We start from the raw sequence: 25547 nt of genomic DNA, 5'->3' as shown, positions 1-25547 counted from the left end.
GATTGTGAATGCAAGTAGTGAGTAAAAGCCCTGGTAGAGGAGTGGGGAGATGATTCATTGTAAATTGATAGTTGGTTGCTGATGGGGAAAGTTTGGGCTCTGCAGCTGAAGACTGATGTGTGGATGGGTTATCTGTCATTTCTTTCCTTTACAGGGTTATCTGGAGGGGATGGTGCCAGTGAAAAACCTGTCAGTCATGAATAAAGTTCATTCAGGATCATTCTGTCCCAGCTCTGTTGTGTCTGTCAGTAATACTGGCCAGCTACATTAGATTCATTCCACATTGCTTGGTTGTGTGCTTGCTTGCGTGTATGAGTGTGTGTGCGTGTGTGTGCAATAGTTTGTGTGCTTGTGTTGATAGTGTGTGTGCGGGTGTGATAAAGTGCGTGTGCTTGTTTGTGTGAGCGTGCTTGTGTGCATGCATGTGTGAGTGACTGTGTGTGAGTGTGCATGACATTACATTACATTAATGGCATTTGGAAGACGCTCTTATCCAGAGCGACGTACAACAAAGTGCATACCCATAACCAGGGGTAAGTGCGCTGAAAGACCCTAGAGCAGGGGTCGGCAACCCTGGTCCTGGAGAGCCGCAGGGTGTGCTGGCTTTCGTCTCCACCTTAAAATAAGCAACCGATTCAGACCCAAGAAACCAGGTGAGGTGAGTTAACTGTGTAATCAACGGCTTTCATTGATCAATTAATGCCAAGTAACAATGAAAGCCAGCACACCCTGCGGCTCTCCAGGACCAGGAGTGAGGACCCCCAGCACACCCTGCGTCTCTCCAGGACCAGGAGTGAGGACCCCTGCCCTAGAGGGAAGTACAATTTCAACTGCTACCTGTACCACAAAGATAAGGACCAGGGCCTATTTTAATTTTTTTTAACACCGATAAATACCGATACACAGAGTAAATCACAGAAAGACAACAATTATGGTTCACAGGGAGGTAGGGAGGGATGGGGAGAGGTGCTGCTTGAAGAGGTGCGTCTTCAGTTTGTGCTTGAAGGTGGGGAGAGATTCTACAGTTCTGACCTCAACGGGGAGTTCATTCCACCACCGTGGAGCCAGAACAGACAGTAGTCGTGAGCGTGAGGTGGAGGTTCGGAGAGGGGGAGGTGCCAAGCGGCCTGTGGAGGCTGAACGAAGAGGTCTGGCAGGGGTGTAGGGTCTGACGATTTTTTGGAGGTAAGCTGGGGAAGACCCCTTAACTGCTTGGAAGGCTAGCACCAATGTTTTGAATTTGATGCGAGTCATGACAGGCAGCCAGTGGAGGGAAGTAAGCAGGGGGGTGTGTGTGTGTATATTACATTAATGGCATTTGGCAAAAGCTCTTATCCAGAGCGACGTACAACAGAGTGCAAAGTGCATACCCATAAACAGGGACAAGTGCGCTGAAAGACTCTAGAGGGAAGTACAATTTCAACTGCTACCTGCACAACAAAGATAAGGACGAGGGCCAATTTGATTATCAGATTTTTTTTGTTTTGTGAGTGTGTGCGTGCATGTGAGTGATAGTGTGTGTACATGCTTGTGTGTGTGTGCGTGCATGATGGTGTGTGTTATAGTGTGTGTGTGTGTGCATGCTTGTGTGTGTGTGATAGTGTGTATGCTTGTCTGTGTGTGTGTGCGTGCAGGAGTGCGTGTGTGAGTGCGTGCTTGTTTGTGTGTGTGCGTGCAGGAGTGTGTGATAGTGTGTATGCTTGTTTTTGTGTCTGTGTGCTTGTGTGTGTGCTTGCCTGTGTGTGTGTGCGTGCAGGAGTGTGTGTGTGAGTGCATGCTTGTTTGTGTGTGTGCGTGCGGGAGTGTGTGATAGTGTGTATGCTTGTTTTTGTGTGTGCGTGCTTGTGTATGTGCATGCATGAGTATGTCCCCTTCCATCTGGTCATCTGTGAACTGTGTTGATCAGCAAGGTCCATGTCGGCACACAGGTTATAGAGACACAATCATTTCAAGTCCATTGTATTTGCAACACGTGGCACATTAAAGCACATAGTAGTATGCTCGCAGTAGTTAAAACAAGTGACATGACGGAAATAAACCCGCGTTAACGTCAGTCGTAATGGCAGCATCCTTCCAGCAGATGGCATGCGGAGAGCAGAATCTATTCCAGACAACAGCTTTGGATAACTAGAATAATAATAATATACTTTATTTATAGAGCACCATTCATACATAACATGCAGCTGAATGTGTAGTATAAAATGTAGTATAAAGTTAAAAGAATAAAATAGAACATAAAAAAAGTATAAAATAGAATAGATTAACAAGACATAAGAACAATGCATAATAAAACATAAAATTATTACATAAAAAAGGGAAAATACAAATAGAATTTTAAAGGGCAGTAATATAAATAATGAAAAATAACAGTAAGAGAGATACATAAATATGAAAACTAGGATCAGGGGTGGTGTACTAAAACTTGAATGCAGGATCATAGTAATTTCTTGAAGTTGTTTACAGAGGATGCCTGACGGATGTTTTAGAGGTAGATTTTGGGAGCATTAGAGCAGAACGATGTTCCTGAGTTCTTGGATAAACATCAGTGGACAGGGACTCTTCCTGCTCATTATTTCTGAGGTTAACGATATAAATATCTGATACAATAATGATGGTCTAATAAGAGTGCTTGCAGTCCTAGGGGGCAGGGTGTAATTGGCCCTGTGCTGCTTAGGGAAATGGGAGAGTTGTTATGAACAAGGTGGACTATATACTTTGCTAATCATCTGTTTTATAAGATGTTTGTGGAGGAAAAACTTGAAATAAAGAGTTTGGGGACCAAACGATTTACAGCTTAGACAACAAATAACACAATTTTAAGCCAGTAAGTTTTGTGTTTCTTGGTTTGAACAAAAGGATTGGCTAGCTAACAGCGAACGTAGCACATAATTCGTTTTTTGACACGGCAAGGCATTACAGATGTGAAAGATTTGTTGGAGAAAATGCGAATTGGAAACTCATATTGGAAATAGCTTTACTCAGCATTGACAGATTGATGCTAACATAACGTTAGCCTGTCAGCTTGAGGTCATTTGTTGTTCCATGGGTTGCTCTCACTCCTCCCCCCCCCCCCCGACTTGCGACTCTGGTGTGAAAAGAAGCAGTTGGCGACAGGTGCGTGTTTCAGAGGACTACAGACTGTCTTCAATCTACTGAGTTGGCAGCAGGACGATATAAAAGCCTTATACGTCATCAGGGAATTTGACAGTCCAGAAATGAGTGGGATTAAAGTCACGAGCAAGCAAATAAATTCTGTTTTGTGTTTACTCAGGTTTGTCTTACATGACATTTTGTCCAAAAACTTCAAACCATTCAGCATGACAAAATTAGCAATACTAGAGGAAATCAGGAATGGGGCAAATACCTTTTCATGGCATTGTAGCTCTATAAAGTGTGTGAATTGATGGTTTTTGCACATCATGGCACACAGATGGATCAGATCGTTTAACACAGCCTAGCATTTGGACCACAGATCCTTAAATTCCTGGTAAATTTTAGCAATCCTGGTAGACCCTGATAAGATCTGAATTCATCTCAACCTTAAAAGGAAACTACACACAACATACATGATACTATATCCTTTTTTCGATAACCCAGCAGCCATGAGGGAGAGAGTTAACATGCCGACTGCGACACGGCTATTGGCTTAACCCAACAAAGCAAAGGGAAGTGGGTTAGCCTCGACTGAGAACATCGCTATCAATGAGCAATTGCAACAAACTGGGCAATTCTTGAGAAGACTGAGGCACTCGGACTGAACCCAGGAAAGAGCAGATGGTGCAGAGAGCAGGGCAGGAAGACCCAGCTGAGCAAACAAGAGCAGCAGGCAATGGCAGCAGCCCAAGCAACACTACACAACAAACAAGGTGTCTCTACAGAAGCCAAATGCCTACACTGCGATGAGTGGATTTCTAGAGCACAACGGCAGACTGGAGAAACCTGTGCTAAACTGGCCCAAATGGCAACCATCTGCTTTCACCAACGATCACCCATGTTCCAACAAAACAGATAGCCTTGCTTTGTGGAGACTGTACTGTTGCAGTGCTAGTATTTACATGGGAAAACGTATTGCTATACTCTTACTAAAAAGCAACGCATTGCACTGTTCCTATTTCCTTGACGGCCGCTAAGCAGGAATGCGAACTGGGCAGAGGGAACCAGGCTTAATATCCTATAAGCAGGCTAACAGGCGTAGCGACTGGCTGCCGCGTCCTAAGGCTTGTGTCTATTTGCAGAGGGCAGTCTGCTTGCAGGCTCTAAAACCACAATCCCAGATTAATCTCAGGGACAGGAATAGAGTACCGCCTGCTTTGGGAACCCACACCTCTGAACAGCAGAGAGCAGCACAGCCATGTGGTCAAAGATGACCATCAAGAGAAGACTATATCAGCATAACCTCAAGAGGGTTCACCACAAGATGCAAACCCCAGGCAATGATACAAAACATGGTGAAGTTCCTTCCAATTACTTTTGACGCATTTCTCTGTAAATTGGCAGACCATGTTTTTGTAGACTTCTGAATTACATCATCAATAAAGATTAGTGAGCCCTCTCCAGAAGCAGTCATGCAAGCCCAAGCCATGACACTTCCTCCACTGTGCTTCACAGATAAGCTTGTATATTTTGGAACATGAGAAGATCCCTTCTTTCTCCTCCTTTCCAATATATTTACGATGGATGTCGAGTTAAGAGGATTTCACTCAACTACCTGTCCAAGCATAATCTCAGGCAAGCTTGTTCATAAAGAGGCTGATACCAAAACATACTTAAATATACTTTATTGAATAAAAAAAGAAATTAACAGAAAGGCATCGGCACTTTGGCCCAGTCCACATCACAGTCGAAGGCAGATCAGTGTGAAATCAGTTCACGGCTAAAAAACAAAAATACATTTACATGGTGAACTTTTGTGTGCAAGGTGATTTAAAGTGTAATTGTGAATGTGGCAAAACTCAGTCCTGCTACGATTACTACACTGTGGAAAAGGATCCGATATGTATTGGCTTTGCACTAATAGATTAAGGGCATATAAGAGCACGCTGTTGTGAATACGCTACTAGAAGATTGGTGTCACAATAAAATGGAAGCTTTCTAAGCTCCCGCCAAACAGTGAAGTTGCTGGGCCATTCTGTGAGGAATCAACCAGAGTTGTGGGAGGTGATTGAGTTGGCAGGAGGTTTGAGCAAACTGGGAGTGTTCAACTAACCACACCTCCGGTTGATTTTTCCCGGTATGACCCTGCTAAAAGTGTGAGCAGTGTTATTTTGAAATGCAAGACCATAAGGTTCAGTCTTCAGTCGGCAAAGAAACACATTCGGGATTGTTCACATTGCTGCCCCACTAATCGGTTTCGTTCAAGAGGAGTTCTGCTGGCATTACCTGACCCACTTTTATACAGATGGCCCACTAATCCGTTTCGTTCAAGAGGAGTTCTGCTGGCATGACCTGATCCACTTTTATACAGATCCTCACATTGGCGTGGCATCTCTTTATCAGTTTGCACAAGACTATTATATTGTTTCTTTCGGTGTGTAGGTATGAGCTGCCATTACGGCTCTTATCACAAGCTCCCACTCCTATCCATGTCCATTATCAGCATCCACTGCCATGTCTCCAGCTCTGTGTATATGAGCCTCCATTCTGGCTCCATCCATTATAACAGATTCGCTCTCCCTCCATCTGTGTCCATTCCCACTGTGTCCGATGCGTCTTGTCTTCCGAGAACTGTGTGTGTGTGTGCACGAGCCTCCATTACGTCCTTCTCTCTCTCTCTCTCATTCTGTTTGCTCTGACCCATGGTGGTTTCTCTTCCTGTAGATAGATGTGTGTATGTGGGGCTCCATGGTGGTTTCTCTTCCTGTAGATAGATGGGTGTATGTGGGGCTCCATGGTGGTTTCTCTTCCTGTAGATGTGTGTATGTGAGGCTTAATGGTGGTTTCTCTTCCTGTAGATGTGTGTATGTGAGGCTTAATGGTGGTTTCTCTTCCTGTAGATGTGTGTATGTGAGGCTTAATGGTGGTTTCTCTTCCTGTAGATGTGTGTATGCGGGGCTCCATTGTGGTTTCTCTTCCTGTAGATGTGTGTATGTGGGGCTTAATGGTGGTTTCTCTTCCTGTAGATGTGTGTATGTGGGGCTCCATGGTGGTTTCTCTTCCTGTAGATGTGTGTATGTGAGGCTTAATGGTGGTTTCTCTTCCTGTAGATGTGTGTATGTGGGGCTTAATAGTGGTTTCTCTTCCTGTAGATGTGTGTATGTGGGGCTTAATGGTGGTTTCTCTTCCTGTAGATGTGTGTATGTGAGGCTTAATGGTGGTTTCTCTTCCTGTAGATGTGTGTATGTGGGGCTCCATGGTGGTTTCTCTTCCTGTAGATGTGTGTATGTGGGGCTCCATGGTGGTTTCTCTTCCTGTAGATGTGTGTATGTGGGGCTTAATGGTGGTTTCTCTTCCTGTAGATGTGTGTATGTGGGGCTCCATGGTGGTTTCTCTTCCTGTAGATGTGTGTATGTGGGGCTCCATGGTGGTTTCTCTGCCTGTAGATGTGTGTATGTGGGGCTTAATGGTGGTTTCTCTTCCTGTAGATGTGTGTATGTGGGGCTCCATGGTGGTTTCTCTTCCTGTAGATGTGTGTATGTGGGGCTTAATGGTGGTTTCTCTTCCTGTAGATGTGTGTATGTGGGGCTCCATGGTGGTTTCTCTTCCTGTAGATGTGTGTATGTGGGGCTCCATTGTGGTTTCTCTTCCTGTAGATGTGTGTATGTGAGGCTTAATGGTGGTTTCTCTTCCTGTAGATGTGTGTATGTGAGGCTTAATGGTGGTTTCTCTTCCTGTAGATGTGTGTATGTGGGCCTCCATGGTGGTTTCTCTTCCTGTAGATGTGTGTATGTGGGGCTCCATGGTTGTTTCTCTTCCTGTAGATGTGTGTATGTGGGGCTTAATGGTGGTTTCTCTTCCTGTAGATGTGTGTATGTGGGGCTCCATGGTGGTTTCTCTTCCTGTAGATGTGTGTATGTGGGGCTCCATGGTGGTTTCTCTGCCTGTAGATGTGTGTATGTGGGGCTCCATGGTGGTTTCTCTGCCTGTAGATGTGTGTATGTGGGGCTTAATGGTGGTTTCTCTTCCTGTAGATGTGTGTATGTGGGGCTCCATGGTGGTTTCTCTTCCTGTAGCTGTGTGTATGTGGGGCTTAATGGTGGTTTCTCTTCCTGTAGATGTGTGTATGTGGGGCTCCATGGTGGTTTCTCTTCCTGTAGATGTGTGTATGTGGGGCTTAATGGTGGTTTCTCTTCCTGTAGATGTGTGTATGTGGGGCTCCATGGTGGTTTCTCTTCCTGTAGATGTGTGTATGTGGGGCTCCATTGTGGTTTCTCTTCCTGTAGATGTGTGTATGTGAGGCTTAATGGTGGTTTCTCTTCCTGTAGATGTGTGTACGTGAGGCTTAATGGTGGTTTCTCTTCCTGTAGATGTGTGTATGTGAGGCTCCATGGTGGTTTCTCTTCCTGTAGATGTGTGTATGTGGGGCTCCATGCTGGTTTCTCTTCCTGTAGATGTGTGTATGTGGGGCTCCATGGTTGTTTCTCTTCCTGTAGATGTGTGTACGTGGGGCTCCATGGTGGTTTCTCTTCCTGTAGATGTGTGTATGTGGGGCTCCATCTTGGCTCTGCTCATGAGTCTCACAGTGGTCACTGGCGAGCGCGGGCGAAGGCGTCGCGCAGCCAGGGCGAGTCCTCGTACAAGCGGGGGTCCCCCAGGTACTCCGTCGCTCGCTTATAAAAGTAGTAATACAGCACAGCCGCTGCACAGGACAGACACACACAACACACTCAATTCAGAGACACCCACAACAGAGCCAATCCCACTTCAACACACACACACACACACACACACACACACACACACACACACACACACACACACCCACACCCACAACAGAGCCAATCCCACTTCAATCCAGTCAGTTCAGACACACACACACACACACACACACACACACACACACACACACACACACACACACTAAATCGATTACCTGTTGTACCTTAAAATCAGGTCTCAACTGAAATTAACATGGTAACTATACAGATAAGACAGGATTTCAGTTTCAAAGGATTTCAGCCCCTGAGCATCAAGCCCATACGAACCCTGCATTTGCTCCAGTGTGTGGGGTCATAGTGGCATTATAAACTTATATTAACCCTGCATGTGCTCCAGTGTGTGGGGTCATAGTGGCATTATAAACCCATATTAACCCTGCATTTGCTCCAGTGTGTGGGGTGATGGTGGCATTATAAACCCATATTAACCCTGCATGTGCTCCAGTGTGTGGGGTCATAGTGGCATTATAAACCCATATTAACCCTGCATTTGCTCCAGTGTGTGGGGTCATAGTGGCATTATAAACCCATATTAACCCTGCATTTGCTCCAGTGTGTGGGGTCATAGTGGCATTATAAACCCATATTAACCCTGCATTTGCTCCAGTGTGTGGGGTCATAGTGGCATTATAAACCCATATTAACCCTGCATTTGCTCCAGTGTGTGGGGTCATAGTGGCATTATAAACCCATATTAACCCTGCATTTGCTCCAGTGTGTGGGGTGATGGTGGCATTATAAACCCATATTAACCCTGCATTTGCTCCAATGTGTGATGGTGCATTAGGGAAAAACTCACCAAGTCTCTGGAACACAAACAATGTTCCTAATCCATCAGTCCACACAAAACTATTTGACCTCAGCCAACGCAGGTTCTATTGACAGAGAAATATAAATGTCAAAATGCACTGCTGATTTTATGACTCGTCCAAACACAGTGCAGGCCGAAAGCATATGGACAGTGTTGTTCTCGCTCTGTACTCCAGTAAACAGTTGAAATAAAACAATCACTATGTGGTTAAAGTGCAAACTTCAGCTTTCATTTTTCTACATCTACATCATTTGTACATCCTTATTGAGTGAAACATGTAGGAATTGCAGCCCTTTTTTAGGGGACCAAAAGTAAGCAGGCAAATGAACACAAACTGAAATAAAGTCATCATATTCAATATTTTGCCGCAACTACTTTGCAAATGAATGACTGCCTGAAGTCTATGATGCTGGGTATCTTCCCTGGTGATGCCAGGCCTGTACTGCAGCCCTCTTCAGCTCCTGCCTGTTTCAGGGCTATTTGCCTTCAGTCTGGTCTTCAGCAAGTGAACAGCAAGGTGATTGACTTGGCCATTCAAGAACATTCCACTTTTTGGCCCAATAAAACATTGTCCTTCTGCATGATGAAGCCTTGTCCAATCAGTTTTGATGCATTTGCATGCAGATGAGATGGTATGCTTTGTTGTAACTGTAACCTGGCCAGGGGATTACATCTTGTGGAACCTCTGAGGTTATGCTGGCATGTCAAAGATGACCATCAAGAGAAGACTACATCTACACCTACATCCTGGAGAGTGTTCTGGATCTGTTGAACAGTTACAAAGGGATTTTTCTACACCATTCAAAGGACTCTTCTGTCATCCATTACACTGGTCTTCCATGGTATACCAGGTTGTTTGCCATGCTGAGCTCAGCATTGCATTCTTGCTTTGTAACAATGTACCAAATGGGTGATTTTGACACACCTAGAATTTCTGGGCTAATTGATTTATGAAGCTTTTTCTGCCTAATGATGGCCTGCTTTACTGGCAATGACAATTCTTCGGTCCTCATGTTGACAAAAACTCCAAATGATGTCTAATGATGCAATTTAAAGATTGTCCAAGAAAGATTTGAGCAGGGAATTATACAATTATGTTGATTCCCTAAAATTTGGGAGACTATATATAAAGAAAGCTATAATTCCTTACACTGTTCACCCAATATGGATGTAAAAACTTGGAACAGAAATTGAAGCTAAAAGTCAGCTTAATGACTATGAAGTTAAGAAAAAAATCTATGATTTTCCAAATACTTATGGAATGTACTGTAAATCTATACCCATGATCATCATCAAATGAATGGTTGTGAGGTTAAGAGTTGTGTGTGGTTATGAGGTTGACAGTAGTGTGTGGTTATGAGGTTGACAGTAGTGTGTGGGTATGAGGTTGACAGTAGTGTGTGGGTATGAGGTTGACAGTAGTGTGTGGGTATGAGGTTGACAGTAGTGTGTGGGTATGAGGTTGACAGTAGTGTGTGGGTATGAGGTTGACAGTAGTGTGTGGTTATGAGGTTGACAGTAGTGTGTGGTTATGAGGTTGACAGTAGTGTGTGGTTACAGTTATGAGGTTTATAGTCCTGAGCAGCAGCGGGTAAATCGATCAGTCAGACAGGAGCGCTACAGTACCAGGATCCAGCAGTGAAGGGCGATACTGAGCGCCAGGTAGAGGTTTGAGAGCACGATAAGGGCCCGGAATCGCTCCATCAGCAGGGACACCAGCCCCACCTGGAACACGTAGGTGTTGAACAGCATCAGAAGCACGATGATCACGTTGAACAGGATGGCAATGTCCTGGATACTGGGAGACGACACACAGGGACACGTTTCACACAATAATCATCTCTCTCTCCCCCTTTTCTAATGTGACCCAAGCAACAAAGAACATGTACAGAACCCCACCCCCAATAATGATGTCACTCCATTATAACTCCTCCCTTTCCTTCATGGACAGGATTTAATCTTGCCGGCATCAATGACCCCGTTTAGGCTTGGTCGTTTCACGTGACTTGTACCTAAATAGTATCCGAATGTGATTTAACCACATTGCATTTACACTTGGCAGTCCGGCTAGCTAGATAGAAATCCAGTTGCTATTCTGCATGTAAAATGCAAAACCCAGACAATCCGCCTCCCGTTTTGTTCCACCTCTCGCAGAGCAAATATGGTAGCCGCAAAAAATATATTAAAAAAATAAATAGTTTGTATGGCATGTTCCAGTTTCTTAATGCAAAATTACATTCACCAGACAACGTACAACAGAAGACTGTTGCGTTGAAACTGTTTAATAGAGCAGCGACCCCAGTTGCAGCCATAGATTTCTATACATACTCTGAAGTTGGATATGAACGAAATTCTGAGCGTATCGCTAGTGAGCATTTAGTTTTGCCCGAACTTGAACCACATGTTCTCCTGCTTGTTGTCATTGTGAAGTTACGTGTTCTGGTTTGGAGGACGGCTAAGTCGCGGTTGTCTTTGGAGACACGGAAACATTTACACCTGTTTCCAAAGTGTCTCAGACCACCTCCTTTGGGTGATCGGATATGAATCCATTCATAACGCGTCTTGGGCGCATTCACACCTGCCTTTTTATGCAAATAATCACTATCCGGATATTCAAGCCACATGAAACAACCAAGTGTAAACGGGGTCGTAGCGTTTCATATACAGTATGCGTCTTACCTAGGTCTAAAATAATGCCTTAGATTAACAACGGTTACTTTTGCCCACAACAAAGAATATGTTGGCACCACACACTCAAATCAGAAGTGTATTTTTGGTCCCACTTTCTGTATAAATGTATGGACTTCAGGGCATATTTCTTGTGCAATAATTTTTAACTGTGAATTCAAATCTTAATAGAACAGGCTCCGAAAAAGAAATCCCCTACAATACAGTAACTATGCATACAACCGTCATGTTCCACCCAGACTCCTTTCCCTCTGTGTGTACTTTTCCCTCCCTCCCTCCCTCTGTTCCCCCCTCCCTCTCTTCCCCATCCCTCCGTTCCTGCCACTATAGCCCTTCCCCATTCCCTCCTCCCTGTTGGTCTCCGTCCCGTGTTCCTCCCTCGCTGGGTGGGACTCACATGAAGAGCACGAGCTGTATGACGGGCGCGGCTCGCAGCAGCTCGCTGAAGGAGTTCACGAAGAGGTCGTAGGTCAGCAGCGCCAGCTGAATGAGCAGGACCAGCGAGTAGTTGCTGGTCTGCAGCATCTCTGAGCCGGACTGGTCTGTGAGCCTGTCTGAGCCTCTATCGGTCCCAACCGTCCTTCAGCACAGCCCCGAGGAGTCGGGGGGACTGTCAGGGCCACCTTTAGCCTGACCCCCGTGCCATTCTGACCTCCAGACACAAGGGGGCGCACTTGCTGGGCTGTCGCTTCGGCTCCGTCCTCTGTTTGTTCTATTCCTCAACAGGTCCACACGTAGCCAGTTTTATCTTATGTGAAGACCAGCAACAAATAACTACTCCCAGACATTCAGGTCCAGTTCAGATTATCTGGAAGCATGCACCTACATGCATCTACACCCAGAACCTGGTCCAATCCATTGTGTTCTTTCAGAACTACCAAGGGGAACCTAAACACACTGAAAAAGTGTGGCCATCTCAATGCATTTAAAATCAAAGACGGGAGGGTGAGACTGATTTCCTTTGTGGGCCTTTCTCAGGATCTGTCTGCGTTGTCTCCTTCATAGGAACCTTGTTGGACTCTACAAATACATGTCCATATGTTTTCAGTGCCAGGATGTGTGCAGGCCTCATGGAGGCCAAAGACTCTAACAGACCAGATCTTACACCTAGCAAGACAGGGATACAGAGAAGATCAAGCTAAAAGGACCCATAGGCCGTTAAAGTGGACTATGTGGTCTGTAAGTGTAAATGCACTAACTGAGGCTGGTAGTTTCAGTGTATTGGTTATTCTATCTTTGTGCAGTCATGCAGGTTGCAGGTAGAACTTTGCAGGAAGAAATCTGTCCAGTGAATACAATCCCAGCTGAAAGCTAGCGGTGACTGAAAAAACAAGAGATGAGAATGCAAGATTTAAAATGTGACAACTGAAGAATCTGGAAAGAGACAACAAATCAAACAGGAATAGGGCTGTGTCTAAACAGCCTGCTTCATATCACTCACTTGAACTGCAAACATAATTGTAGAGCTCTTTGGCACTACATTTTGGTATTATTTTCATGCCCAATTATTTCATAATCAGCATCGGAGAATGAGTGTCTGGCAATGCTGAGCCACCACTGTGTCGGGTGGATGAACAAATTGCCAGACATTTTGACAATTTAAGCCCAGTTCAGACCAAAGTATCGCAGCGCGACAAAACTCTTCAAGAATGTTGCAGAGAGGACTTGCAGCAGAGTGAACTACCCATTTTTTGAACGCCTCAAATTGCTGGTGGCGGATTTATAATGTTGCCTGCTGCAGCTCCTCGCAAATCTTTGGTCTGAACTGGACTTTACCAGACACCATTTTTAAGACAATATGACCATCTCACTCCAGCCAGTTGACCAAAGTTAGCAACCCTGAATTCTGGAGCCCACTGTACATTCATATGTGTTAACTTTACACTATTAAGCTAACAGTTCAGTTATTTTAATTATTGATTTTTTTTTTTTTACCCCAACAAGAAACATCTTGCCAAAATGAGCTACTGATTTATGGATTCCCTAGGCGTTGTCATTCTGAAAAATAACTTTTAACATTTTTTTATTACTTTTTGTAAAAATGGATGCAATGCAAAACAATGGTATGCCGTTGGACTTGAAATGTCAGGAACTTGACATTCTTATTTCTTGTACTTCCCAAATCCCAAGCACAATGCGAAATCAAATGCACGAGAGGCAAGACGTTATGCCTGGCTAACCGTAATTACCCGACTATTAGACCCAGCGCTTCACGTGGCGCTGTCAGAAGAGAGACATTTATAACTTAAGACAACCCGCGGAAAGTGTGAAGCGGATTAGGCCTGGCGTCAATCGAATGTCGAGACCTTTTCGACCGAAAATTTATTAAGACGATCATAGTCAATTTTGCGTAGCTAAATTAGTGCAAAAAGTGTATTTGTGGTTGTCATCCAACTGGTACAGGAGCCGTTAGAAGGCATTTTTACAAATCCAGTTTACTCATACTAAGGCTAAAGCTAGCTATGTTCTCTTTATGAGTTGTACTAAAACGACCCGGTGATCAACTGCAGAACTTGGGTTGAATTATTTTGTTCGTAGTACAAACCAATTACCTGTCGCCAATTAGTATAGCTAGCATTAACTACAGACCAGCAGATGAATTGTTGGCTAACTATAACTTCAGCTAATTACGCAACCTGGTTAGCTAGCAGTAGCTTTATTCAGGAAGCACAACCAGACGTGCAGTCACATCTGCATCAAAACTGTTCATTAGAGAGGTCCCTTTGCTGGCTTTGGAAACACCGCTATTATTAATTACCCAGCACGGAGTTTAAAATTAACGTGCACGAAGCTAACTTGCCAATTAGATAACGTTAGCATCTGGCTAGCTAAACATTGAAGCCTACCTGCTGAGCTATTGATCTGATATATGGTATATCGCTAGACTAGGTAACATTAGCTAATATACAAGTTCACGTTAGTAAACGTACATTAGCCAACAACATCCAATACCACCGCCACGCCCAGTGATCCCAAAACATAATGTTAGCTAACGTTAGCTAGCATTGCAGGAAAACATACGTTTACGTTAGCTACATACCTAACGTTAACGGTTAGCTGCTGATATCGCATTGAATCAGTTAACCGTTAACAGTAAACGGCTATGCGATCAAAAGTTAACGCAATTAGCTGGACACTCGCAAGAAAAACGGCACAAAGATATTTCCACAATTAATATCATTTAATTGCGACTGTAAATAGGTATTGTCGGTAACTAGCTAGCGTTTAGCCCGTTCGGTCGCATTCGTTATAATAAAACTAGTCAGAACACACACAATTTGCTAACTAGCTAATCCTCCTGCTAGTCTAGCGTCGTAAATCAATGCACGCCCGCTAGCAAGAGACACGCTGCTTTCACTGTGCTAGCTACTGCTAAGGTACCGTCCGGTATGGCTTTATACATCCACGTCTACTAGCTACATTGCTACCGAATACAAAATATATGAAGTACGTTCATCGTAAAGTACCTTGAATTGCTCTTGACCCTGATTTAGATATTATACAGGCAACCTCTCTCCTTCTCCTTTGCACAGCACGGCCACTTTCAATGTTCCCAAGTTCCATCGACTCTTTGGCTCCCATGGAAACAAAGACTCAACTCATTTTACCACAGACCTCGTAATAGAGAGGCACTTACGTCCCTAGCTAGGATAACAACAGTGACGTCTTAACACGATGGCAGCTCCGAATGTGGCGCTCATATAACGCTGCCACATCCAGGGATTTACATTTTCCAGTGGTGACTCGGGGTATTGCAGTTTAGTAAGCCTATGGTGCCCCCTGGTGCCCAATTCCCATTGAATTGAATTATGTTGTTATATATATTATTATATATTAAGGACAGCGCTTTTAAATTCTAAAATGGGCAACATGGTTGCTGGTTTGGCACACCAGAGTATGTAACTCGCTGTAAATGCTGCGAGAACGTGAGCTAGAGAGTTGCATGCAGAGATCCCATGTACATCATCTAGAATACAAACACAGGAGACCTAGAATTGCATGAAGCCAGTCATTTAGTTTATGGACAGCACTGTAGTGATCTCTTTTGTACCTTATCTTGGTTTATCGCATTACTCAGGGCAATTTGCACAATCCACATTTTTACATATCATTCATTTATGTAATGTATAGCAAGACTACTGAAATTGTAATGTCATGTTTTCTGGTATACAAAAAGCACATTACATATTACATTAAATAAAAAGCTCTGTTGAATCTTCAGCATTTTATCAATAAAAAAAGAATAGAAAAAAAAAAGCGTGTGGACTGCCACCTAGTGTCAGAAAAGTCCGAGAAGTACAGTTTGCGAAACAGTTTGGCACATAAATGCAGCAGCTGCGGAAACAATGTGGCCAGTCATTTTCATAATGGTAATATTACTTTGGAGCATTTGTGATCGCACTGGCATATGGTTTGGCACGTAGCGAGAGTGAATTACTGAGAGAGAGAGAGAGAGAGAGAGAGAGAGAGAGAGAGAGAGAGAGAGAGAGAGAGAGAGAGATTGAGAGAGAGAGAGGTGTGCACCCGTCATAGTTGTTCACCTGTCACAGTGGCTGCGCAGACTAGCGCGCGTTCTGATAAGGGAAAGGTGAGTCTACTTTACCGACTGGTGAAACATGTATTTGTAACGCTTAGGTTTCATTTACTTATTTTCCAGCTAAAGCGTGTGTTAAAAATGTGATTGTTTTTGGAGTGTGAGAAAGTAATTATGAACTACATATGCTTTAGCCCAGGGCAAACTGCTCTCGGTTGTTTGTATAGGCGATACGGAAAGAGAACCGTGTCCTGAATTTTCAGTGCAGTAGCGAGCTTATTCGGCTTCATAGTTTCGAATGTCCTTCCAGATGTCTTTTGATACGTATACGGACTTTTAGATTAATCATTAATTTGCAGTTGCACAAATAAGGAAAAATCGCAAACAACTGAATGCGGCCAAATTCCACATCTGGAAGCTATCCTTGCTCTAGGCTACACATAACAACTAAATTAAGCTAAACTTTCCTCGAGCAGAACTAATTTACTTAGGGATACATGAGATAAAACTCCGAGGGTAGCATCGGAACAGGATTAGGATCTTTCACTTGACTATTTTTTCAAGAAGTTGTCATTCCCATGCATAAATACACTAATCTGCGTACCTTATATACAAGACACATGAACGTTTGCATTTTTAACTACGTGACTTATTATGAGAAATTACGTTTGACTGGTAATGATTTATGATTTTTTATTATTATTATTTGTTTACACACAAATCGTGTATAATTGACACTGTTTTTTTAAGGGTCTTTGACGCAGGTATTGCTTTTTAGTTTTAGGTTTTTAGTGCCTAGCATTGAATCAATTGTCTGGGTTGTCTGTGATTGATAACGATCTGTATTGTTATAATTTATCCATTACTGTGAAAAATGAAATAAGCTGTAATGTAATGGATCATTCGACAATGAAGTTACCATACTCTGATATTGGCTGAACCCTTGTGATTCCCAGATCTATGCCGGAGCTTCCAAACGGACAGCCAGTGAAAGAGGAGTCTGTGGTACATGGTGCTGTGATCAACTTTCCAGAGGTAGATAATCTCATGGTTTTGTCTCTCCTGTTTTAAATCATATATCTGAGGGACTTCACATGTGTAATTGAATGTGCATGTTTAGAGGGATGTATGGTTTAAAATATGTAATTCACAGATGACAGTCTCTGTAGGAAAAATCAGCAAGGCAAAGATTCTGACGTCGGATTCCAAATTTAGCCAAGGAGAAAAGATATAAGCAAAATAACAGTAATTATTTTTAAACATGTATTATTTTGCACATTTTGTGTTTTATTGTAATTCACGGCTGTTTGCAAGTCCAGCACTGTTTACAAAACTGCTTTGCTGGAATGGGGTTTTGCTGGTGTTGATTCCACAAATATACATGTTTGCATTCAAATCCACTGCACAGTATGTAGCAAAGTTACCCATTCCCTGAACTGATTAATTTCCTTCTCCTTGTGGGGCAGTAGTGTGACCTAATGATTCAGGGATTCTGAAATTCTGTGTTTGATTCCTAGGTGGTGCACTGCTGTTAGCTCTTGAATAAGGTACGAAACCTGATTTGCTTCAGTAAAATTCTCAAAGTAAGACTCATCCCTCTCTTTTCTCTCTTTTCATTCTTTCAGTGAATACATTTTATGCAATCACTCTAGCCTCATATTCTGAATTGATGGCACTGTATGACTGTAGCCTGAGAGAACATGTGATGGGTTGGCAATTTTGTTTTCTGAGCAGTGAATGGTTTCTTGTAGTAGGACTGTAGTCCGTTCCCCACATGCATCTTAACCTATAAATGTTCCGGAAATTTTCCGGGTTGGCGTCATGTGTGAACAGGAGCCAGAGTCGATTTTCCGTGTAAGAAGTTCCTCAGGCTCGGGACTGAGTGAGATCTTCTGCCACAGCTCTTGTGTGAACAAAGCATTTCCAGATGAAGCGTGGGCACAATCACAACGTTCCCATGCAAGGCCTTTTGTTTCTGCCACAATTTCTTTAATAAATAGCCAACTTTACTGAATCTGTCCTTGCAACAATTCTCGCAAGAAATATGAGACTTTAACTAGGCTAGTGTCACATATCAAAGGCAGATATAACTAGCTATTCAACTTGCCTAACATAATTATTTTTGTTGAATTTTCCCAAAAACAACTGCAGTTACTTTATTTTTAAATATGTCAAATAAACCATTGATTCATTGCTTGATTTTAAATTGATAAAATCAAGCAATAAATCAATGGTTTATTTGACATATTTAAAAATAAAGTAACTGTACTCAATTACATATGGCTAGCAGCACAAAGTCAAACATACACATACAATTATAGTAGTCATATAATTAAACAAAAAACATTGTAAAATTCAGAAATGAACACAATAAACGCACAATGACTCATTTCCATTGTGGTCCTTGCCGTACTAGGCCTCGCTTAGCGTGGGTAGGATCAATATTTTCCTGATCATCTCTGCAGCCCTTACTCAGCCTAACTCAGCCTAACTCAGCCTAACTCAGCCTAACTCAGCCTAACTCAGCCTAACTCAGCCTAACTCAGCCTAACTCAGCAGCCCTTCTTATGTTTCTTTCAAACAGTAGTGGCTTTTCCTTTAATATTTGATGGCACTTTATTCCTTTCAATAGTTGCCGAATACAGAAGTGTGTTTTTCCACAATGCAGTCTTGAGCCTACCAGGTATAAAATCTGCTACACTGGCTCTAGTGGAATATTTATGAGCATCACTGACAAGATTTAAATAATTATGTAACTAAGTCATAATTCACACAATTTATTGGGTAAGACCTAGTTTCAAATGGCTGGCTCTGTTGTCGACTGAGAGGCATTCAAGTTATTGTGAGGGGCCTCCCTGGCAACGGGGAGATAAATTCCACATGGGCCTTATCAGCTTGTTCTGAGAGGTTATTTTGTTTTAATGTACTTGGTGGTATATTTCACTGCATATGCATAATCATAGCAGGATTGAACCAAAGCCATTGCCAATGATTTTAGACTTTGTGTGTTTAAATATTGTTTTCTTTCTTGCCAGAAAAACATTTTATTTTTTGATTGACCTCGGTTATCATTTTTAGTTCCTCAGTAAGAGACTTGTCTCAGTCACAGTCTAGATAGCTAACGTGCATGCAAAGAAATAACTTCCATTTTGGTCAAACGGTGAAAATTAATCTTTCCTTGGAAACTCTTGTTGAATTTGATATAGATGTGCATTTTTGCATATTTTTCAGATGGTGGCATGTTGAACTGTTGAGATGAACAGTTGTACAATACTTTTGCCAGTAGCTGATTTAATGTTGTGAAATACAGAGTAGAGAAAGTATGCTTTTATCCCCTTTTTATTTATTTGTTTTACATTTTCATGTTCATTATGTGTATACCATGAAGTAATCCTCACATATTTCATACTGATACTTTAGTCTTGATACACTCGCACCCTTCAAATACTAAATTTGGCTATATCTCTGGTGTGTGTCGCCACAAGGCTCTCAGGCTTTATGTTTAAGAGTGGAATTTGGCCTTCTCCAGGGAAGACAGGGTTTAATGACATATCTTAGATGCCAGCTAAACACACCTTCAGGGCTGATTCTAAAGTGCTGAAAATGTTTTTTTTGTTTTTTGTAGCAGCCTTGGGGAACAAATTCACATCTTTGTTTTGCTGTCTCAAGTTCAGCTACTATACCTAAAGGCACCTGTAGAGCTGGCTGCAGGCATGACGCTGAGCAGTTTACCCATCCCTGGGCCACACTATTACAGTTTTAAATACGTTTTTGTACACATGGTAATTGTGCGGCACTTCATGTGCCTGTGGCCAATGCTTCCTCCCAAATCCACACCCCTTTGGCAATGACACTCTGGATTCACCTCTTTGTTTCTTTATCCGGGTTCCCTTAATTTCTATTTCTCTCTCTTCTGCCCAAACCTTTCATGATTGCAGTGTGCGCGAATGCAAATAGCTTCAAATGCTTTATTTGCATGACTCTTTCCATTCCGTCTCTCTCCCCCTCCCTCTGTCGCTCCCATCAGCTGACCCCATCCTGTTCCTCCCTCTGCACATCCTGGAGAGGGGTGGGGGGAGTGGTTCTCTAGCAAACAGGACAATGTTTTTGTAACCTTTTGTTACATATATAGCTGTGTAAAGAGCATATACTATTTTATGTGAAATATGTCTAGTGCTATTTTCTTTTGTTACAGTACAAACTGTTATTTGTTGTATTCATATTATATTTATTGATTATAGATGGGCCTTCTGTGCCTTATTGGTGTTATGGAATGATACCGATTACTCCTGTGAATCGCTCTGGATGAAAGCATTGATGGCAGTGTATGTTTGACTTTGCAATGCTGTTCTGTAAACTGCCTGTTGTAGCTGTGTAAACAGGCACAGGGCAGCTGGCTGTGTGGTTTGCATCACTTTGCTTATCTGAGTGGTTACTGATTTCAGTAAAGGTTTGCTGTGAGTAGTAAAGGCATGAAAGTCTGAGTGATTAATATGTTCAGTGAGGAAGGATAGTTTGAGTGATTGCTGTTTTCAGTAAATTAGATGCTCTGGGTGAATACTAAGTTCAGTAAATTAAGAGTTTGGGTGATTTCAGTGTTCAGTGAATTAGAGGATTTGGGTGAATACTGTGTTCAGTAAATGAGATGTTCTGGGTGAACACTGTTCAGTAAATTAACACTTTGTGTGATTTCTGTGTTCAGTGAATTAGAGGTTCTGGGTGAATACTGTGTTCAGCAAATTAGAGGCTCTGGGTGAATACTAAGTTCAGTGAATTAGAGGTTCTGTGTGATTTCTGTGTTCAGTAAATTATCTGTGTTCAGTAAAGGTTTGGTAGAGTTTCCGGGATCCAGGTTCTGGGGTGGGGTCCCAGGAAGAGAGGAATGCCCCTCCCCACTCAGTACAACCCTGATCCAATCACAGGCGGGCAGAATCCTGTCATACTATACGAGAGAGAGCAAGAGCGTGAAGGAGAGTAAGCCAGGGAGCCAGCAAGAGAGTGAGAGGGCAAGAGAGCAAGGGCAAGAGCACAAGGGAGAGAGAGAGAACGAGCAAGAGAGCGAGATACTGAGAGAACGAGCAAGAGAGTGAGAGGGCAAGAGAAAAATCATTATTAAAAAACTTTTTTAGCAAAATTCCACTAATTGTCGAAATCATAAACAAACAGAATTCCAAGAAAAGTTGTGAATCCTTGAAGCAACTACCAAAAACTCTCAGAACCCCACTTGATTATCAAATTACAATGCATGAATTCGAAGACAACATTAAAAAAGTAAAACCTGGCTAATTATGTCTGACAGCATCAGGACAGAGATTCTTAAACACAGCACCCCTGAGCTGCGACAGACCCTGCTTAAATGATTGAATCTTGTTCTCCAAGCTAGCTGCTTTCCTGATGTCTGGAATCAGGAGCTTATTTCCCCAATTTACAAGAGTGGAGACAAATGTGACCCCAATAACTACCATGGCATCTGTGTGAGCAGCAATCTGGGGAAGGTTTTGTGCAAGAATGCTGTTGTGCTGTTGGCTTTCTTACCAAACCACTGCACAACTGATCATGTTTACACCTTACACGCCCCAATTAATAAACATGTAAAAAAGCGAAGGTAACATTTTTGCACGCTTTATTGATTCAAAAAAGTCTTCTATTGATTATATTTGACAAGAGGGATTATTTTATTTTAAGTAAACTGTCAATTTAATCAGTTTAAGTCAATAATAAGTAAAATATGGAGTAAAATCTTTTCACTCAAGAATGAGGTGTTTTTCAGGAATGCAACTTGTTGCCAACTGCCTTTAATATCTATAATAATTAGTTAGTGGTGCTGCTGGAACAATCTGCGACCACTGGCCCCACCCTAAACTAAAATAAGTTAGATTATTGATCTATGCAGATGACCTGGTTTTGCTGTCATCCACAGAACAAGGGCTGCTACAATATCTGGATCTGCTAGAGCACTACTGTCAGAATTGGACACTGAGAGTAAACTAAAATAATGTTATTCTATAAGAAACGCACATCTTGGAAAACCTGTGTTCACTCTAAGAAACACTGCACTTCAGCACTCCCTGTTTGATGATTACCTGGGCCTTAAAATAAGTGCCACAGGGAACTTTGGTCTGGCAGTGAATACACTGAAAGAAAAAGCCTGTAGAGCCTTTTAGGCAATTAGAATAGACATACTAATGGCAAATACTCAAAACGTCCTTGGATTCTTTATAGCCTCCCTCACCATCCATGGAGACAATGTGCACTTCCTGGCAATTCCATATCTTTTGCTTTTTCATTAATATTGCCCTTACAGTGCCATTTGGTATATTTCACTGTTTATGTATGAATTGGCAGTTCTTTGGCTTTTCCCATGCTGGCGGATTACAAAGGGATTTTGTATGTTTTGTTACCTCATTTTATACTCTAGTGAAACAGGAAGTGATGGAATGACACAATCCATATTGGCCATTGACATTTCTTCCATTTAATGTATTTTTCTGACGTATAAAGGAAAAAACTTCCACCAGTTGCTGTTCATCCATGGAGACATCCATGTCCACACCCATGTGTGTTTGTGCATGTCCGTTTGTGTATATGTGTGTTCTTAACACATACAAGTGAAACTCGAAAAATTAGAATATCGTGCAAAAGTTCATTTATTTCAATAACTCTAAATAACTTTAAAGGTGAAACTAATATATTACATAGACAAATTACATACAAAGCAAAATATTTCAAGCCTTTATTTGTTATAATTTTGACGATTATGGCTTACAGTTTATGAAAACCTCAAATTCAAAATCTCAGAAAATTAGAATATTACGTGAAATCAATCAAAAAAGGATTTTAAATACAGAAATGTCGGCCCTCTGAAAAGTATAATCATGCAAAAGTACTCAGTACTTGGTTTGGGCCCCTTTTGCACGAATTACTGCCTCAATGCAGCGTGGCATGGATGCGATCAGCCTGTGGCACTGCTGAGGTGTTATGGAAGACCAGGATGCTTCAATAGCAGCCTTCAGCTCTTCTGCATTGTTCGGTCTCATGTCTCTCATCTTTCTCTTGGCAATGACCCATAGATTCTCTATGGGGTTCAGGTCAGGTGAGTTTGCTGGCCAATCAAGCACAGTAATCCCATGGTCATTGAACCAGGTTTTGGTACTTTTGGCAGTGTGGGCAGGTGCTAAGTCCTGCTGGAAAATAAAGTCAGCGTCTCCATAAAGCTTGTCTGCTGAAGGAACCATGAAGTGCTCTAAAATTTCCTGGTAGACGGTTGCGTTGACCCTGGACTTAATAAAGCACAGTGGACCAACACCAGCAGATGACATGGCTCCCCAAATCAACACTGACTGTGGAAACTTGCTTTTTAAGCATCTTGGATTGTGTGCCTCTCCATTCTTCCTCCAGACTCTGGGACCTTGGTTTCCAAATGAGATGCAAAATTTGCTCTCATCAGAGAAGAGGACTTTGGACCACTGAGCAACAGACCAGTTATTTTTTCTTTAGCCCAGGTAAGACGCTTCTGGCATTGTTTGTTATTCAGGAGCGGCTTCACAAGAGGAATACGACATGTGAAGCCCATGTCCAGGATCCGTCTGTGTGTGGTGGCTCTTGATGCATCAACTCCAGCCCCAGTTCACTCTTTGTGAAGCTCTCCCACACTTTTGAATGGCCTTTTCCTGACAATCCTCTCCAGGATGCGGTCATCCCTGCTGCTTGTGCACCTTTTTCTTCCACACTTTTACCTTCCACTTAACTTTCTATTAATGTGCTTTGATATAGCACTTTGAGAACATCCAACTTCTCTTGCAATTACCTTTTGAGGCTTTCCCTCCTTGTGGAGGGTGTCGATGATGTTTTCTGCACAACAGTCAGGTCAGCAGTCTTCCCCATGAATGTGAATTCTACTGAACCATACTGAGAGACAATTTAAAGGCTCAGGAACATACAAGTGCACATGTCCCTGGTGTTTAACACATACACGTGCACATGTCCCTGGTGTTTAACACACACACGCGCACATGTCCCTGGTGTATTTACCTCAGTGAATATTCTGGAACTATTTGTTCTGCCTCAGATGAACCGGTCTCAGAGGCAGGCCAACCCTCCCGTCTGAAAAGCTAAAACGCAAACCAAGATCACAAGACTGATGTGGCTCAGGACACCTGTTAGATGTGGACTTTCCTGTAACAGCAGCTAATGGGAGTGTCTGTAAGGTTGCTGCCGCTAGCCAAACATCCAGTTTGCACAGCACTTCGCCAAAACAAATACCATCATCTTCTGGATGTATTGTGATGAACTTGATATACAGTGCCGGCATCAGTTATGGAAAGGCTGTGTATCAATAAGAAGTTTAAAACTTTTACCTTGCCCTTCTGTTGTTTCTCAGAGCCATTATCATCTGTAAAAATGTATTTGAGTGACCATGAGTGTAATGGCATTAGGTGACCACTGGTCATTTTAAATAACGTATGCAAGCCAAAGAAAAATGGTTTTCTTTGCATCTATATACTTTCATTTCATGTAGAAAAATACTGGACAAAGAAATACATGTTCGAAATACACAACGGGAAGATACATTGCGACTCAGTTCTGTAGGTATGAACGAATACATATGAATGTGCAATGATTTTAACTTGTTTAACTTTTTTTTTCTTCTGCTGCATGATATTACATTAATAACATTCATTATGTTAATTTAAAAAAAAGGTTGCTAAATATTGTATGAATCATCAAAATGGGTTTAAAAATCGATTGTTTCTATAATATGGGCCAATACTGTATATTCAAGGAACATTAAACTGGAATATTTACAGGACACTGTATATTCCCAGACATAAAGTTATGTTGCTTCCTCCAGTAAAAATGTAGCAGCGGAAATGTTTAATGAATCACTTTTGATTAGAGTTAGGGTCAGGCTCAGCTGGTTTTTTAGCACACTGTTGCTTGTTCCAGGCCAGGACAAACTGGTTCGGCCAGGGCATGCCTCACGCGCTGCACATAGACGCATTGTCTCCAAGCGACTGCTGTGTCGAAAGGAAGCCGCTCAAAGCACAAACCACCCTAGTGAGGAGCCACGCGTGCTCCACCTCTTGGTTTCCCTTCTGTCCTCCGGGTCTTTTTCACTTCCCGTGTAGCTGTCATTTCCACAGGGAACGTGATCCCCCCAATATCCGAGAAAGCCTTATCTGTCCCAATGCTTGGCCCCCTGTTAAACAGGGCCGGAAGCACAGTGTAATCTAATTGCTTTTACTTCCTGACTTTAACAACCTAACGGCAAAGCCATTAACGAAATAGGCTATAGCCTATAGCCTATTCTATAATATTATATTAGTGAAATCAATCAAATCACAAATTCTACAAATCTTCTCTGTTGTGATGTTCTCTCTTATTGTACAGTTGTCTGAACATCGATTTTCATGGCTGCTACCATTAGCTCAGATATACACTATGTACTTATGTAATTTGGCAGTGATTACATGTTGTTTGAAGTAGACCACCATAGTTACAGTACCCATAGCAGGTATTAATGCATTGTGTGTTGGAGGCCTTGTCAGTGCATAGGTCAATATAATGTTCTCGGTGCTTCCTGTCTGTGAATTTCCAGTCTTTTTCGGCTTTTACCAATCATTATCTCTTCTTTAAAACA

The 25547-nt window shown here is 42.4% G+C and overlaps 4 protein-coding genes across 4 annotated transcripts in view; 2 read left to right on the top strand and 2 right to left on the bottom strand.

Moving 5' to 3' along the window:
* Positions 1-213, top strand: part of saxo4 (stabilizer of axonemal microtubules 4) — an 8512-nt gene extending 8299 nt beyond the window's left edge. Inside the window, exon 9 of the mRNA XM_061221140.1 lies at positions 155-213. The gene's annotated coding sequence lies outside the window, so the exon portion shown is untranslated. The remainder of the gene's footprint in view (positions 1-154) is intronic.
* A 4548-nt stretch (positions 214-4761) lies between these two features.
* LOC133111939 (putative proline-rich protein 21) lies at positions 4762-6937 on the bottom strand. The gene is made up of 2 exons (XM_061222580.1): positions 5446-6937; positions 4762-5379 (listed from the first exon to the last, which is right to left on the bottom strand). Exon 1 carries the CDS (start codon positions 6895-6897, stop codon positions 5752-5754), a length of 1146 nt encoding a protein of 381 aa, XP_061078564.1. The 5' UTR covers positions 6898-6937; the 3' UTR covers positions 4762-5379; positions 5446-5751.
* Positions 6938-7185: 248 nt separating this feature from the next.
* tmem138 (transmembrane protein 138) lies at positions 7186-15032 on the bottom strand. The gene is made up of 5 exons (XM_061222555.1): positions 14841-15032; positions 11771-12694; positions 10312-10483; positions 8674-8749; positions 7186-7795 (listed from the first exon to the last, which is right to left on the bottom strand). The coding sequence occupies exons 2-5, from the start codon at positions 11896-11898 to the stop codon at positions 7683-7685; spliced, it is 489 nt and encodes a 162-aa protein (XP_061078539.1). The 5' UTR covers positions 11899-12694; positions 14841-15032; the 3' UTR covers positions 7186-7682.
* An 859-nt stretch (positions 15033-15891) lies between these two features.
* Positions 15892-25547, top strand: part of cracr2b (calcium release activated channel regulator 2B) — a 51834-nt gene continuing 42178 nt past the window's right edge. Inside the window, exons 1-3 of the mRNA XM_061222272.1 lie at positions 15892-15961; positions 16864-16942; positions 17425-17454. The gene's annotated coding sequence lies outside the window, so the exon portion shown is untranslated. The remainder of the gene's footprint in view (positions 15962-16863; positions 16943-17424; positions 17455-25547) is intronic.

This window comes from Conger conger, chromosome 15, assembly GCF_963514075.1.
Source record: "Conger conger chromosome 15, fConCon1.1, whole genome shotgun sequence".
In the NCBI taxonomy this organism is placed as follows: Eukaryota; Metazoa; Chordata; class Actinopteri; order Anguilliformes; family Congridae; genus Conger; species Conger conger.
This window is presented reverse-complemented; position numbering and strand designations above follow the sequence as displayed.

What these genes read in the sequence shown, in the direction of transcription:
- LOC133111939 (XM_061222580.1), bottom strand. Translation starts at nt 6,897, where the DNA reads ATGGAGCCCCACATACACACATCTACAGGAAGAGAAACCACCATGGAG.
- tmem138 (XM_061222555.1), bottom strand. Translation starts at nt 11,898, where the DNA reads ATGCTGCAGACCAGCAACTACTCGCTGGTCCTGCTCATTCAGCTGGCG. An exon ending in ATACAGCTCGTGCTCTTCAT is followed by an intron (nt 10,484 to 11,770) that starts GTGAGTCCCACC and finishes GTCGTCTCCCAG; the next exon opens with TATCCAGGACATTGCCATCC. An exon ending in GTTTGTGTTCCAGAGACTTG is followed by an intron (nt 7,796 to 8,673) that starts GTGAGTTTTTCC and finishes TGTCCTGTGCAG; the next exon opens with CGGCTGTGCTGTATTACTAC.